General features: G+C 42.9%; 1 protein-coding gene and 1 long non-coding RNA gene across 5 annotated transcripts in view; one reads left to right on the top strand and one right to left on the bottom strand.

The window, feature by feature from the left end:
* LOC113478206 overlaps positions 1-194 on the bottom strand; it is a 5,065-nt gene extending 4,871 nt beyond the window's left edge. Inside the window, exon 1 of the long non-coding RNA XR_003398020.1 lies at positions 90-194. This is a non-coding gene — a long non-coding RNA (uncharacterized LOC113478206). The remainder of the gene's footprint in view (positions 1-89) is intronic.
* B3GALT5 (beta-1,3-galactosyltransferase 5) lies at positions 36-16,105 on the top strand. Of its 4 annotated transcripts, none has more exons than XR_003398017.1 (5): positions 36-302; positions 6,716-6,866; positions 10,285-10,474; positions 10,900-12,431; positions 13,051-16,105. XR_003398017.1 is itself a non-coding variant. In XM_026845161.1 (5 exons), exons 4-5 carry the CDS (start codon positions 10,304-10,306, stop codon positions 11,854-11,856), a joined length of 1,128 nt encoding a protein of 375 aa, XP_026700962.1. In that variant the 5' UTR covers positions 36-302; positions 6,716-6,866; positions 8,856-8,930; positions 10,285-10,303; the 3' UTR covers positions 11,857-16,105. The 4 variants fall into 4 exon arrangements, 3 of the variants coding, with proteins under 3 accessions (XP_026700962.1, XP_026700952.1, XP_026700977.1); XM_026845161.1 differs by adding an exon at positions 8,856-8,930 and having other exon boundaries at positions 10,900-16,105; XM_026845151.1 differs by having other exon boundaries at positions 10,900-16,105.
* Positions 16,106-16,498: the final 393 nt, after the last annotated feature.

Raw genomic sequence — 16,498 nt, 5'->3', positions numbered from 1 at the left:
CGGGTCTGCGCTGCCTCCGGGCTCGGCAAGGGAGGGAGGGAGAGGGAGGGAGGGAGGGAGGGAAGAGACAGGCAGGGAGCTCAGGTTACCGCTGCCGCATCGCTGCCTTCTCTCGCTTCTCGCTCCGGAGACACAGCCGATGATGCACCGCCTCGCTCGGGATGGCTGGGCTGCAGGGGGATCAGGGAGACTTCACAAACTGTAGCCGTCACCCCGCCGGTGGGAAGGGCAGCCCTCCCGCTCGCTGCAGCTCCCGCGCAACATGGCCAGAGCCGCCGGAGGATGCACTGCAGGCGTCTGAGGTGAGGAGGTGCCCGTTTCTTTCCGTAACTCCAACTGCAGGTATGACCGCGGGCAGGGGAGTCCGTTTGCCCATGGATGTGCCCCTGGACCTGCGTCACTGACTTTCCGAAACTCGCTGACTGCCGCGGCTGTGTTAGGAGGGTAAGACAAGAGGGGGCAGCAGGTGTGACCCAGCTTCGAAGACCAGGATCAAAGTCCAGACGTCCCTATCCATGTGTCCTGGTTTCAGCTGGGATAGAGTTAATTTTCTTCCTAGGAGCTGGCATAGTGCTGTATTTCGGATTTAGGATGAGGATAATGTTGGTAACACACTGATGTTTTAGTTGTTGCTAAGCAGTGTTTACATTAAGTCAAGGACTCTTCAGCTTCTCATCCTGCCCTGCCAGTGAGCAGGCTGGGGTGCACGAGAAGCTGGGAGGGGACACAGCCAGGACAGCTGACCCCAACTGGCCAAAGGGATATTCCATACCATAGGACATCATGCTAAGCATATAAAGCTGGGGAAGAAGAAGGAAGGCGGGGGGAGAATGTTCAGAGTGATGGCGTTTGTCTTCTCGTGACTGTTGCGCATGATGGAGCTCTGCTTCCCAGGAGATGGCTGAGCACCTGCCTGCCCATGGGAAGTGGTGAATGAATTCCTTGTTTAGCTTTGCTTGTGTGTGTGGCCTTTGCTTTACTTATTAAACTGTATTTATCTCAACACATGAGTTTTCTCACTTTTACTCTTCTGATTGTCTCTCCCATCCCACTGTGAGAGGAGTGAGCGAGTGGCTGTTTGCTGGCTAAGATTAAACCATTACACCAGGGAAATCACTCGCCCAAAACAAGCAGCGTGTGGCTCCATGGCATGTGGAATTTGGCTGAGGGCTCTGGACTGCAATGCCCATCTTCTAGTAAAACAGGTGGTGAGGTACATTGCGCTAAATGGCATAAGGAGTAGACTGATTTAATGATAAGAATGTACTAATAAGTGATCTTGTTTGTCAGAGGATTTAGTATGTGTTTTAACATGGGGAAACATTTTGGAAGCCTGTGAACCTGTCCCCCAATAAAGACCAGGATCAGTTAGGACAAATACAGGGCAATGTTTTCTTCACTGGCCTGAGTGTTTGCTGAGACCTTGGATAAAATGCTTAAAAAGAAAAAGATCCATGAAGTACAGCTAAGTCATTAAAAAAGCAGCCGTTGGGCCTGATCCTGCAAGCATTACTGTGTATAATCAGCACTTTTAAAGCCAAGTAGTTATTTACAAAGCATTTGCCAGCATAAGCACCCCACAGTGGGACTTCCTCTGTTCCTCTGCTTTCTGCCTTGGCCCTGCTAATCAAAAGAGGAGCTGGACATTGTCCCTCAAGTTTAGCATTTGGCACAGGACTGGGGCAGTGAAGGGAGCCCGAGCGGCTGTCCCTGGGCTGTCTCTGCTCTGGGTGGAACCTGTATGATACCCAGGAACATTACCCTCCAAAAGTACCAGGTTGCTTCTTTAATAGACATGTGAATGCAAAGACTTAGTTCAACTGTTGTATTGATAGGGGAAGAATAAAGCTCTGAACACTAAAAACCAACTGTGCCAAGAGGCAGCATGAAATGAAAGGGCACAAAACAGCACGAGCACCAGGCTCACCTACTCTGTGCAAGTGCTGCCGCAGATTAAAGTCGGGGAAAAAAACATCTGAAAGGTAGCATCCTGACCAGCCCTCATCCTACAGTGATATTGGCAGGGCTGAGCAGCACTGTCTTTATGAAAAATTTGAGTGACATTGGAATGTCTTTATTGGTAATTTTTCCGGCTTTGAACATTTTTTGTACAATCTGCACAGCTATCTCTTCTCTGCAGTGCTCTTTTACTTCTTACTTCATGTATCTTGAGATTGCTGTCTGAAATACCATTTTCAGGTTTATTTTTCTTTTTCATTAAGATGAAAAATGCAATGTGTAGCACTACTTGTAAATGAAGGTGCAATAAATAATTTGTTTTCGGTGACACAGACACATACATAACATTTTTGAAGAATGGTGCTTCTATGGGTTGTAGAACGAGACTTTTGGAGTCCTAGTATTGACAGCAAGAGCATAAAGAAGAATTTTCCTCATTGCTTTATTTGCTTACGAAGATAAGAGGGTGGATGTGAGCTGGATTTTGTTTCTATTCAGCACAGTGAACCACAGAGTTTTATACAGAGTGAGAAGGCTGCTCTGATTCATTCCATCATGGACAATTGCTAATATTTGGTGAGATCTGGAGTTTGGAATATAGCAAGTGAAATAGTAATTGTAGTAAAATTGCTGATTCATGAGGCAATTCTTAAAAAAAAGTTTAAATATGGTCATTAGCATCAGTAATAAATGGAAGATGGGAGCACTGTAGGAATAGAGGGAGCATTAGAAGAAACAAGTTGATTAGAATTGAAGAGAAACCCAGAAAGCGATGTTTGGTTCACAGCAGGTGAAGGGAAGACAGAAACAGAAAGAGAAGACTTTTAGGATGAGTGTTTGGAAAAAAATACTACTAAGATGAGAAAAGGTCCTTCTGGGAGAACAAGGAGGGAGCGCCCCAGAGGCGCTGCTGTTTTTTCTGCCTGTGAGTGAGGATGCCTCTTTGCTTCTTGCCTTCCAGCTGTGTTTGGATTGCCTGTGGAAGTGGATTAAGTTAAAACTGTCCAAATATGCTCCTAAAAAGGACAAAAAGCACCTGTACGGGGGGCTGGACTGTAATGGCTGGCCTGTACAGTTTCTCTTTGTCAGTAGCATGAACTTTGCAACAGGGTGCCCAACAGCCTCCACTGCAACATTTTTCTCCTTCCTGGCAAAGGGATCTGGCCTTAACAAATATCCAAGCCGACATTTTGGTGGGCTTTTTAGGGCAAGGATTCATCAAGAGAATTTTACAGGCAGCTTGGAAAAACAAAATGATATTTTAAAATAGAAGTAAGCTTTCTTGACTTGGCTAAAGTCCCTGGAAATACATTTCTCTTTGACTCTTCAGATGCAGCACTTCTTTCTTGTGACATTATGGGAGCAGCTCCACCTCCTGCCAGACTTTTTGCTGGTTTTGAGAGCAAAACTGCATTGTGGTCTGAGGGTGCTGTTTGGTTTTTCCAAATGAATGTCATGAACAAGTGGTCGTGGCTGGGTAGATGAGATCAAGGTGCGTCAAGAACTAATATCTCTTGATGATTTTTTTAATAAAGTGAAAGATGCAGCCTCTTATTCAGAAGATCACTGTGTCACAAATGCCTTCTCACCTTGATCTTTATTCTCCTTTAGACATCGACTACCTGGGTAGTCTCAGAGGCAGAATCTGGAGACCACATGGACCTCTGGTCTGGGGGCCATTGCAACTATTATAGTAGTCGAAATCTCCACACCCGAAGTGACACTTCTGTATCTGAAGTGGAAAGATTCTGTTTTTGTGGATGGGACCTAGAAATGTTGGTTCCTTCCCTTGTAATAATAAAGATGCACTTTTTAAATGAGTGAATGTTGCATGCAAACCTCCTATGCCTGTGCATTGCCTCTGAGAAAGCTGCCGTGTTCACCGTATGTTTATATGCATATGCTGGTACTGTGTTTAACCACCAGTACATTACCCTGCATAATACAGAAAACAGAATTCGGAGGAGGAAATGGTGGACATTTTTCTTTGAAGAGATAAGGTTAAGGAGTTACAGTGTGTCAGCTGGTTCTTCTGAAACTCTGTCATAGCTGGATGGGAGGAGATCTGATCCATGGGGGTGAAACTTCCAGGGACTCTTACTCAGTTACTGAATTTTAACCAATTTATATTTTAAAGTCTCTTTTGTTTTTTTGTCATGGTTTTTCTTTGATTGCTGGGAAAAAAGTTTCTTTGCTGATTATAACTAGACCAGTGTTTAGGCTGTGTTAGTCATGATGCTAAAAACAATAGAGTTGTGTGCATATATCTGTATACATATGTATATGTGCATGGCATTTCATTAGGATTAATATTAGTCTAGAATTTAACATATCATCCTAATATGCTTTGTTTCCCTAGAAAAAAATTAAATTCACAACTTGACTTGTTTCTACTCTTCATCCTTTGTTTTTTTTTCTTGTAACTATTTTTTTATTTTCTTTTTTTTTTTTCTTTTCTTACTAAAATCCAAAGTGGTGAATAAAACCAGCCCAACCTCCTGCAAGAAGATTTAATCTGCTGTTAAAGTTTCGTGGTCAATCAGCTAAATGGGTATTAGTAACATAATGGACAGAGCATAAGCCAGGCAACATAGAGCATTTGCAAATCAGTAACAAAATAATGCTCCTTTTCTATCTGTTGTCTAATTGATTGCTTAGGGTTTGGAGATGGGGATTCCTGCCCCGGTTCTGTGGCTGTGCGAATGGCTCACCCGCTCCCCAGAGTCAGCTCCCGGCTGTAAAACATTGTGGCCTTTCTGGAGAACCAGAGGCTTATTTTAAGCATCAAAAGCACCCATCCCTCAGACCCCCTCTCCCCATGCACACCACACCATGGCACGCTGGGGTAGGGCGGAGATACCTGGAGAGGAACTGGGAAAGCTCACCCCCCCAACCCCAGCAGCACTGCAAAGAAAAAACCCCAAAACCAAAAAAAAACCCCAAACCAACCCCAAAACCAACCAACCAACCAAAAAAACCCAAAGAGACAAAAAATGACAAAAATAAAGAGAAAAAAAGAAAGAAAAAACCGAGAGTATTTGGCTGTAAATAAAGTGCCTAGCAACTCAGCGTTTAAATGATAGAAACTGGCATGTGTGAAGCAGAGGAACAATGTCTTGCTTTGACTCGCTGATGGACTGAAAAGGAGAGACAATCCTTATAGCAGAGGCAGGTGAGAGGTAGCAGAGAGAAAAAGGGTTTCCGTGGTCTGGCAGTGAGGGTGGCAGAAAAAGTTTGTCCTTTGTCCTGTACCCTTTTCAGGTTTCCATCCTGCCTGCCTGCCAGTCTTGACGTTTGGTTTGGGTGAGGACATTTTTAATACATGTTACTATAAAAACCTCCCTCTGAAAAGTGACATTTTAAGGTGCCAGGAAGGAGACATTTAGCCTCATCACCTCGGTGGCTGTTTGCGTGCAGTTCTTTCAGCTGGAAACGGCACCACCGGCTCGGGAGGCTCTGCAGGATGCTGCCACTGAGCGCACAGGGCAGGAGGAGACAGCCAGCGCTCCCAGGGGATGAGGCAGGGTAGTCTCTCCCCATGTAACCCTTTATTTCGAGTAGAGGTTCACCACCACCATCATAGTCCTGCATGGGACCTGAGCAGGCGCTGCTGTTCCTGACAAGGTCTGGTAGGCACCGGGCAGCATCCTGCTCCGGGAGTTGGGGACAGTTGAAAACTGCTGGGCCAGAGGCACCTGGTCATCCTTCCCTGACTTCTGAGCTCGGGCTAAGGGGGAAACCCAGCTACCCACGTGTCTCCCTGTAAAAACAGTGGCCTGGCCGCTGCTGAACCCACTGCCTTGCCAGAGACATCATCTCTGAGAGCTCCAAGCTGGCCTCTGCTCCTCTGAAATGCTTGCATTTAGGAAAAAAAAAAATGTTTCCTGCTGTACTTGGCATTTTCTTATTATCTATGTGTGTTTAATCCCTCTTCATGTCCTGCTGAGCTTCTGAAAAAACAGTTTAGAGGCTTTATTCTGAGGAAAATCAAAAGTTAACGGGTATTATTAGTACTTATACCAGGGCACATGTTACTTTTGATTATTAGGAAAGGAAAATGGGAATATTGCTGACGACTTTGCCTGTGCAGTATTTGAGGTTGTAACTCCTGTTTACACACTTAAATCATGTCTCTGCTTTTGTGTCTGCCTTGTCACAGATGCTTGTGTCTCTGTTTACAAAGTGGGGATTCGTGCAAATGGTCAAAAGCATTTTGCTTGTTTGCAGTTTGGGTCATTCCCTGGCTGATGTGTGTGGCCTCAGAGCAAAGACAATGCCGATCATCCACTGAACTCTCAGTGGCATGACTGTAGCTTTGCCCCAGAAAAATTAAGAAAACTTTATTTCTTTAAATTGATATTTTGAATCTGTTTCTCAGGAGGACTCTAGACCTACTTACCTCTCTCTGCCTTGGGCCAGATTGCTTTTCCTGATCTATATGGCATATAGTCTTGATCTCTTGGTGCCGTTTAGATAATTGTACTCATTAACAGACCTAAAGGAGGTGTCAGTTTAATTTTGATGGAATAACTAGGCTTCATCACAGGAGTTATCATGGCCCTGTCACTGTGCAACACAAAGGAGTTACACAAGGGTCAGTGATGTGAACAAAGAGACCTTAGAACCATGGCAGAACACAGGAGGAAGTTTATGTAGCTGGTGGAAATAGGTACTTGCAAAGTGGAGGGCTGCAGTTTGACTGATTTGGATCACAGACCTTAACTATCTTCTGCTTTTCTTCATGTGTTCATTTCAGGCATGTGCGAGAGGAGTGCTGGACTGCAGGCTCCTGTAGCCCGTGCTTCTTGGGTCTCAGGCTTTTGTACAAACCTCCTTTGGATCTGTGCAGAGCCATGGAACACTGCACCGGTCAGTTTAAACCAACAGCTCTCTAAGACACGAAGCAGGTAAGTTTTGAGCATTGCCCTACATAAAATATTTTGCAGTTGGAACAATAGGAGCTGGAAAAGGCTTTGAGATAATTACAAACTGCAATTTCTGACTCAGATCAGAGAGAACAAATCAATTATAATGTCATGCAAAAGGATTTTCTATAAAACCAGAAAGATTTGTTTTGATGCAAAAATACTGGATGCTGTTCAAAATGACCTCCAGAAAATGGTTCCTTGTAAGTCTCCATTGCTTTCTGGACCACCTCCTGTAGATTTATTGTCCCCTTCTTTTTAACATCTCCAGGACTGTTCCATGGAGATATGTGACGCAGGCTGGAAATCGTGAATCACAGACTGTATTTTTTTTGTCAGATGCAGGCAAAGGAGGAAAGATGTAGTGACAGATAATTTAGAAACCACAGGTCTTGTCACACCTAACCGATGCTTGTATCTCTGCTGTAGAGCAAGATACGTTAGGTTGGATGGTGACAGTTTTTTTAAATGCAGTCACAGCCATGTTGTCCTGTTGAAACATAACAGAAGCAGTGGTGCTCCATACGTTTGCCGTATACAGCAGTTCTCCCAGGCAGTGGGCGAGACAGAGCATTTGCTTCACCCACAAATCCAAACCTGCTCTTTGCAAGTGGCATGAGGGATGGGATGGGGCTCAGGATCCCAGGGGTAAGGAGCCAATACCAGGGAGATTTAATTCCCTGATACAGCAACTTAAGCGGTCCAAGGAACCGACCTGCCTGTGTTAATATAAAACATTTTTAACTTTAAAAATTTTCCCTATTCACCTGAAAACAAGAATGAAAATTATAGTTTTAAAAGATAAATGGCCTCAGTGAGAGGAAGCTGGTTGTCTCTCTGCCACCCTTTCTTTCCCTTAGTGTTCTTTCAGTAAATGCCAACCTCGTAATGTGTTGCCAAGCTTGGGTCCTTGGGACACCAAGGCTGTACTTGAACAAATGAAACTTTTCCAACAGCCCCCTCCCCGTTGTACCACAGGCTACTGCTGGCCTCAGGGGCATCTGGGGCAACTTTTCTTCTTGGGCTCCAAGGGGGAAAATTAAAGGCAGGGCCATCAGGTGAGACACCTGTGTGCACTCCCATGTGTTTGTGAAGTTTACCTGCAGCGGGGAGTTTGGGAAACTGGTGCTATCCTGGGGAAAGACTATTGCAAGAGTGAAACAAGGAAGAAATGGGATTGCAACAGAAGACAGGGTACCGGCCTGTACAGATACGGAGGCTGAGACTCTTCCACTGCACCTGGTACGGAGGCTGAGACTCTTCCACTGCACCTGGTTCGGAGGCTTCCATGGCTCTGTAGGGCTGGGGGTCACAGTGAGGAGATGCAGCTGGGGCGAGTCCCCAGAGCAGGGTGCAGCATGTTATCTGGATGGCTCCCTCCTACACACGGCTGGGGAGGCAGAGAGAGCTGAGACACCAAACTGGGAACACCCAAGGTGCTACTGGTGTGATCCTGGTCCCTTCCAAGCCCTCTCCATAACCCCCTCTGCAAATACCGCTATGGGTAATTGCAAATTTTTAGTTTGAGAAAAGATATGATAGTTTGAGATAAGCTTGAACTTGCTTTTTTGGTGATTAATGACAAAGGCTAGTATTTTCCAGCTTTCACACAGTCAGAGCCAAATGAGACTTTGCTCCAGGAAGTGTTCCTTTCTTGTCAAGGCCACTGCCTATGCGTTGGCAGCAGGGAGGGACCTGCTATGAAACAGTACATGTACATATGTGTGATTTGCAAAATTTATAAAATCTGTTTTACAATTTACATAAATTTACAAATGTTTGCATTGCATGTGTGTGTGTGTTTATGTATCTGTATAAGGTATGCTGCTTTATACATGGACAGAAAAAGGAAGACAGTCTGTCTCTGGATAGGCAGCATGGTAAATACGTGCCAGAACTTACGTTGGGAGGCTCTCTCCCAAACATCCAGAACAGGGACTTTTAAAATTTTTTTGAGGGATTTGTTACCAGTGTCCAAACCCAGAAATAAGTAAGAAGTAAATATGGTCAAGTCACAATAGTCTAATTTGACTGAAATCTGGTAAAGTGAGTATATTACATTATGGTTTCTTGTTCTTGAGTATTTCTGAAAAGGTTTTAATGGGTTTCAATAGAAAATTGCTCTCAATTACTTTCTTTGTTCAGTATTTGAAGGACTTCTGTTTGTACATGTTCTGGAATTCCTGTGACAGAGAGATGTCAGACCCTCGAACAGTCTCGTGAGAGCTGGCGACAGGAGAAAACTTCTTCTGCAGCTCTGTTATCAACCTCAGAACGTCATCCTTTCCTGAAAACACTATTTTCAGGATATTCATGTGCTTCCTCCCAGGCCACTGAAGAACATGAGAACAGATGCAGAGCAGATTTTTGTATAATCTTTTGCATGTGTGTCTCTGTGTGTGTGTGTATATATATATATATGTATGCATATGTATATTCTGACACAATTTTACATTTATATTAAAGCAATTTTTATGTTAATCACAAGACTACTGCGAGCTATACATACAACAAAAAAAACAGATCTGAGGAATACTCTATTTAAAGATAAAGTTAATTTAAATATAAATGGCAGAAGAAATGTGAACTTTTGAAATATTTTCAAAATTCATTAGTGAATCATTGCAAAAATGCATTTCAATGTGGGAAGAATTTCAGTAAACCAGGACTCCAGTTCTACTTGTTTCATGCTCGTGAGAATACCATCTGAAATTAATGGGACTATTCTTATGGGTAAAATGAGCTGAATTTGCTCACAGGAACACCCAGCTGGACTTTTAAATGAACTTAAGCCTGCAACGCAAAACCTATTCATTGCCTGGAAAGGGGAATTTGGGCAAAAGGAGGGCACTAATGTGGTTTTGGGGAGTCTATGCAGAACATTCCTGGTCGGGAGGCAGAGATCAAATCCACAGCTCTGGTGACTGTAAATTTAGTTTGCTGTATTTTTAGATGGGAAGTCAGATGCAATTCTTTGTTAAGAAGGGAGGAAGCAGAAGGGAATGCCCTTCCCCCCGATAAAAATTTTCACATCCTAGTGCTCTAAACTAGTAGTTGGGCATGTGGGTTAATGGAATAAGTAACTGAAGCATTATACTCTTCTCACCAGGATAATTTATGGAGATGAATAATTTTTTTTTTTTTTTTGGTATGGGTCTACTTTGATAATTCTTCTCTCTCTCAAAATTTACATTAATTTTTAAACAGATATGCAGCACATTAATCTGTTACAAGGACGAATGAATTAACGTTGTTCTTGTTTGGATCTTTTTCACCTAAAAAGAAGATAGGAGTATGGACAACCCCCTTCTCACCTCAGCATGTCCTAGTGGGCCAGTTAAACTCAGCAAAAGGTGAAACATCCAAATAATCTGACCCAATGTTTTATTTTTCTGAGCAGCTGACCCAACATCAAATACATGATACATGGCTCCTCCAGCAAAAAGATTGGGAGCAATTTCTGGGTCAGTGCAAGAGGCCCACAAGATGCAAAGAAGATGAAGATGGGAGGAACCTGGCTGGGTCTGCCGGTTGGACACCACTTGCTGGCTCTGGGACACAAGCACTTTTCAAACAAATGGAGAAACATGGTATTTAAAAATACCTATTACTGTTATTCTCTCTCACCTGGCATGGGCACGTATCTGCTGCTTCTGCACTCTCTGGCTTGTTAAAGCCCTGGTGGGTCTAAGTCATGGTTTGTAAGACACTGAAAATGGGGAGGAGGCATCAGTCAGGGTAACTTGGTATCAGTGGACATGCCTGTGTGGATTTCTGAGGATATGCTGACTTGGGGAGCAAGTTCAAGTAAGCACGACTGTGAATTTGATTGCCAGCAGAACATTTTGTGGGAATGATACTAAGAGAAATATGTGTGGGTGAGTGCCCTGAAATAGGTAGCTTTCAATTAGAGATGACCTGGCTTTAAATCCCTATGCAGCGAGTTTGGTATGCAGCACTGAAAGGAACTAGATATTATTTTTTTTAATGTGCTGTTCCTTCTTGTTTCTTTCAGATGGATTTCAGAAAATTCAGGCTCTTTGTTTGCCTTGTAGGACTCAGCTGTGCTAGTTTCTGGTTATTTTACAGCAATTTGACTGAATTCTGTATCTTCTGTGAAAACAGCCATGATTATATATTCCCCATAGAGACTTTTAGGAGAATTGGAGGCAACTTCTCGCAGCTCCCGGATATAGACTGCCATAAGAACCCACCTTTCCTCATCCTGCTCGTGACATCCTCATACCACCATGTAGATGCCAGGATGGCCATCCGGCAAACCTGGGGGAAGGAGAGAACAGTTGCCGGCAAGCGCCTGGTGACATATTTCCTCCTGGGAAGCACTGTGAATCTTAGCCAGCAGGCTGATATCGCTGCTGAAAGCCAAAAGTACAAAGACATTATTCAAAAGAATTTTACTGACACTTATTACAATTTGACTTTGAAGACCATGATGGGAATGGAATGGATTCACAGATTTTGTTACCAGTCCAGCTTTGTGATGAAAACTGATACAGATGTGTTTGTCAATGTTTTTTACCTCACTGAGCTGCTTCTAAGGAAAAAGAGGACCACTAGATTCTTCACAGGCTTTTTAAAGCTGCACGAGTACCCCATACGGAGAAGAGGGAGTAAGTGGTACGTGAGTAGAGAAGAGTATCCGGGAAAGACCTACCCACCGTTTTGTTCTGGGACTGGCTATGTTTTATCCACCGATGTTGCTAGTCAGATCTATAACATTTCAGAGAGAGTTTCGTTCATTAAACTGGAGGATGTATTCATAGGACTGTGCCTTGCCAAATTAAAAATTCGTCTGGAGGAACTTCATTCAGAGCAGACGTTTTTTCCAGAAAGGATTAGGTTCTCTGTTTCTCGCTTCAAGAAAATTGTGATGTGCCACGAAGTAGAACCATCTGAGCAGCTGAGCTACTGGAATCGCTTAGTGACAGAAAATCACGGAGGAGTGCTCTAGCACCTTCCCTGCTTGAATTAACAAACTGAAATGCTTTACATTTACAGGGCTGCTCTTGACTCCAGCAAAACTCCAATTAACTCTAGATCCATCACACTGAAGAATTTTTTAATGGTTATTTTAATCTGTTTCTGTCCTAGAACAGGCAAACCTCTTTCTCTCCCACTCACTTCCACCTCTTTGCATTCCTTCTCTGCACAGGTTACAATTATTTTTCTGAAAGATGCAGGACTGCAAACCTGACCTCCAAATCTTGCTGCTGCAGGACTGGGAACATCTCTGCAGTGCCAAACTAAAAGTTAAAATACTTTTGTACAGAGAAGAAAATTTACACCTTCTTCCTGGTCCCCCTTGATAGATTACTGCTTTTGCACCCATCTGTGCAGGCATTTAAGAAAAGGCGTTTGTAGCTGTCAGGACGTTCCCCTCCTGGCAGAGGGAACTGCAGCCCTGCCCTTGAGTCAGCTCTGTGTGGGCAGACCTGTGTACTGGCACAGATCCCTCCTTCAGTCTACACACATTTTCTTACAGAGATGGAAGAATTTGCCCATGCAGCACTCCTGTGACAACCTTAGGTACTTCATGTCACCTGGTAAATGTGTAAGGCTACTGCATCTGTTTCCCTATATGCGCCTCCTGCTGAAAATGATATGTGGTAGAGCCGGATCCATGCTCAGTGGAGGGTGTCCTGGTCTTTCTATTACATAGACCCCGGAGACGTCTTTTGCGTTTGTGTCTCACTTTGATAGCTTGAAAGCTACTGTAAATGGCTTGCCAAAGCTAAACTAGAGTCACTTACAGTGAGCTAAACAGTACATCTGATTTAGACATCTTTCCCTGTGAGGAACTGAGTGTGTAAGGGAGAAGTCAGGAGGATTTTTCTCTTTTAACCAAGACCTAGTGGGAAAATGTGCCCAAGTAATCATACAGGCTGTGAGCCTCATTTCTTATTTCATTACCAAGCAAAGACTCATGAAATCACTAGGATGTTTATAGATTTCAGAGATAAGGAATTGAGTCTTTACAGTAGATGCTATGAAAAATACATTTGGGCTATGGAGGGGGAGAAAGGTGTTCATAAAATCATGCCTTATGCATTACTCCTATTTGATTTACTTTCATGCAAAGAAAAGATCTGTTTTACCAGAAAAGAAGTATTGAATACCTACACTATGTGTGAAGTGTTTTTTTCAGAGAGTAGTAAAAGTGGGGCTGCTCCCACGGGAAGATGAGCCAGGAGCTGAGGGGATTCAACAGCCGGTGGGGCTCAGCCCCACACACCCACATGAGGGAGCAGGACAAACCCACCGATGGTGGCCAGGTCCAACCAAGTATCCTGATCATAAGTCAGTATCATGGTGATGAGGTAGGTCTGAGGTCAAGCCAGCGATGGCTGGGCCCTGGTGATGACAGATGGGGGTCAGGATCAGACCCAGTGAGGGGAACCAGGGCACAAGGAACCATTGCCCCAGGATGGCAGGGCAAGGCCCTGGGGATGGGGATGTATACTGAATGTGGTAAAACACATGATGGAAAGACAGGCAAAAATATTTTATTGCTTTGGGGTTATTTATTTTTAGTTTTTTTTAATTGAAGTTTATGAGGACTGTCCAAGTGACTCTTTCTACTTGCCTGTGTCTGAAGGACAGGATATTTTTGGCAGGAATATCCCTCATCCTGAAAAGTGTTTAATAATGGTAATAATATATTATTTATTTTCTTCTCATCTAGAGTAACCTGAGCTCATGCACTTATTTTTGACAACCGATGATGAAAGAAATAGTGTTTATTTGTTTGGTAGAAGAAAAATCTTTAAGTTTCCCACTCAGAAAATGGCTATGTAGATGGTGTTTTCAGGGATATGGCTATCCAGGTGGTTGGGTGGGTGGCCAAGGAGGTGTTTGCCTTTCCCTAGCGTGTACCCTATGCCAGGGGGTGGGCAGCCCAGCTACGGGTTGAACAGCATCTCTCCCCCTCCCATCCCAACTTTACGGGTGTATCTGCCCTTGGACTCAAAGCCCTGCTGTAGCACACTTACTTTTGCAGTTGCCTTCACTAGGTGCGATGGGTCAGACTGCTAAAGCCTAGGAACAGCATTTTAATCTCTATTCTTTCCATGTAACCTGCAGAAATGTCTTTTTGCCATTCACTGCTATTGTACCCAAGGTGCAAGCTGGCCATTGCTTTAATTTATGGAAAAATGCTGCACATAAAGGAATGCTTCCTGGCCTCTCTCCTAGCTCCCTCTCTTGTGGGCTAGAGGGTCTGTGAATTTGGACAGCATAATGCAGCCTAATGTTCATCCCGGCCTCTTCTTGTTCTTAGATAAATAACTCTGCAGTCCTTTGTGGGTCTCACTTCCACCTCTGTGCCTGGTGCCAACTTTATCCCAGCTGGCAGGACCAGTCCAACCGCGCAGTCCCAGGGAGCCTGTATCTTGGCAGAATAGCTATTAATTTACATATGGATGTGTTGACTTGTTCATCTCCACTAGGTGTTGACATCCAAGAAGTTTGGTGGCACCTGGCTCCTGGGACGGTGCAGCTGCTCTTCTTCTGTCAGGCTGAGTTCATGGCCAAAGGGAAAGTCTTCCATTAAGGAGACAGTATTTTGGGTTGTTTCCCTGAATGACTGCTGCTTGTGAGTGGCATTAAAATACGTCTTACCTGAGCAGTTTGTGGCTTTGTATCATCATAAAAAAAGCTACCCTTGAAGGCCAACTTCTGCTAGACTTCTTGACTGTGGCTTTTATTTTAGTTCAGGACTGTTCCTAATTACTTGAATATAGTTACTAACTGAGAAGATGGTGCTATTCTCTGTTAATCACATTTGCAGATGCTACCACTATATTTTGGGGGGCTAAATTCATAGCTACCATGCCATTAGAAATGAGGTTCTCAGGCATGTTTTAAGAAATCATCCCATTCTGGATACCCTTTCCAGGGAGTCTATTTGTAATTTCAGGTGACCCGTGCAAGATTTTATTTTATTACTGCATTCAAAATATTTTGTCCCCATGTTGTTAAGCATCTAATGGCCTGCCTATCTATCTGAAGCATTTGGGTTATCACTGCTAAATCTCTGATGAGGTGTAAATGAGTACAGGTTGAAATGTTATGGATTAGATAGCCTGTTCCTTTCCTTTTTGCAAATTATCTTCCCAAGTGTATGCTTTATGTTACTGCACATTACTTTTCTCAACATATGATTTTCTTTGTGCTCACATAAATTTGAAATTAATTTCATAATTCTCTCCATTCAGTAGGCTGCTTTGAATAAGAATACAGTAAATGAATAATTAATTACTTAAAATACAAGGTTATCCTGCTGGAAAATGTGATTTAAGAAGAGTAAATGATTGCATGTAAGTCAAATTCATTTATTTAAACAAAGCCACCGTGCTAGTCAGTTTATATGTATCAGCTAAATGAAATTGGTTTTTGCAGCTTAGGCCTTGGATCATGACTTTTAACACAATCAAAACAGTATTAGTTGCCAAATTATGTGTATTTTCCTATGAAAGACATCACAAAAAGATTGGAAATATAACTAGAACTGTAATCATAATACTGCAGTGTACATATACTTATTTTTAAAATTTTGTATAGGCTAATAAAAGAATTTAGGCAATTTTGGGGCAGTTTATCTGTAGAAGTAGTGCATTATCCTAACATTTTTATGCTTTCGAGGTCAAATGATCATTAAATCAGATTTTTATGAATAGCTTTGAAAAGTTACTCTAAAAAGTGAATCCAGTGTTTTTTATATATTAGGAAGGAGTTTAAAAATCAGCAAAGCTGATTGTATCTTAGAGTTGATTACAGTTATGTATTTCAGCATACTCCATTTCTTCCAACACAAGATCAGTTCTTGACTGTAGAAAAATGAATACATTTTTCACAACTCTTAACTCATCAACTAACATTCTGAGTTTAGGTCCGCGAAGGATTTGGACACACATCTCATCTGAATCAGTATTACTGAGGAGGTATAACCCTTCTAGGCACCTTTGAGAATACAGGATAGATTTTTGTAATGAAACATTTGCCTTACGTAAAAGCTGAATGGAACACAAGGGCTAACTGTCTGTAATGGATCTGTCAGGAATGCTGCTTTTCTTGGATTTGTGCGGGTTACTATATAATGTTAATATAAAATGCGTGACAATGTTTGCATTATTTGCATAGAACATGAGAACGTTGAGCTAACTATTCAATGTATGATATTTTAGTAAAGTATTTTGTTACCACAGTTTTGTGTATTCTCTTATCTTTACAGTTGCGAATGTATTAACATTTTGGGATGTAGTCAAGTGAGGAGGCTTGCTCTTTTACCAGTTAAAAAGAATAGAATCACAGAATCATTTAGGTTGGAAAAGACCTTTAAGATCATCGAGTCCAACCGTAAACCTGACACTGCCAAGTCCACCACTAAACTATGTCCCTGAGTGCCACATCCACACGTCTTTTAAATGCCTCCAGGGATGGTAACTCAACCACTTCCCTGGACAGCCTGTTCCAGTGCTTGATAACCCTTTGAGTGAAGAAATTTTACCCAATATCCAACCTAAACCTCCCCTGGAGCAACTTGAGGCTGTTTCCTCTTGTCCCATCACTTGTTACTTGAGAGAAGAGAGGGACAC

Source organism: Athene cunicularia (genome assembly GCF_003259725.1).
Source record: "Athene cunicularia isolate RWA chromosome 1 unlocalized genomic scaffold, athCun1 chr1_part1, whole genome shotgun sequence".
Taxonomy (NCBI): domain Eukaryota; kingdom Metazoa; phylum Chordata; class Aves; order Strigiformes; family Strigidae; genus Athene; species Athene cunicularia.
This window is presented reverse-complemented; position numbering and strand designations above follow the sequence as displayed.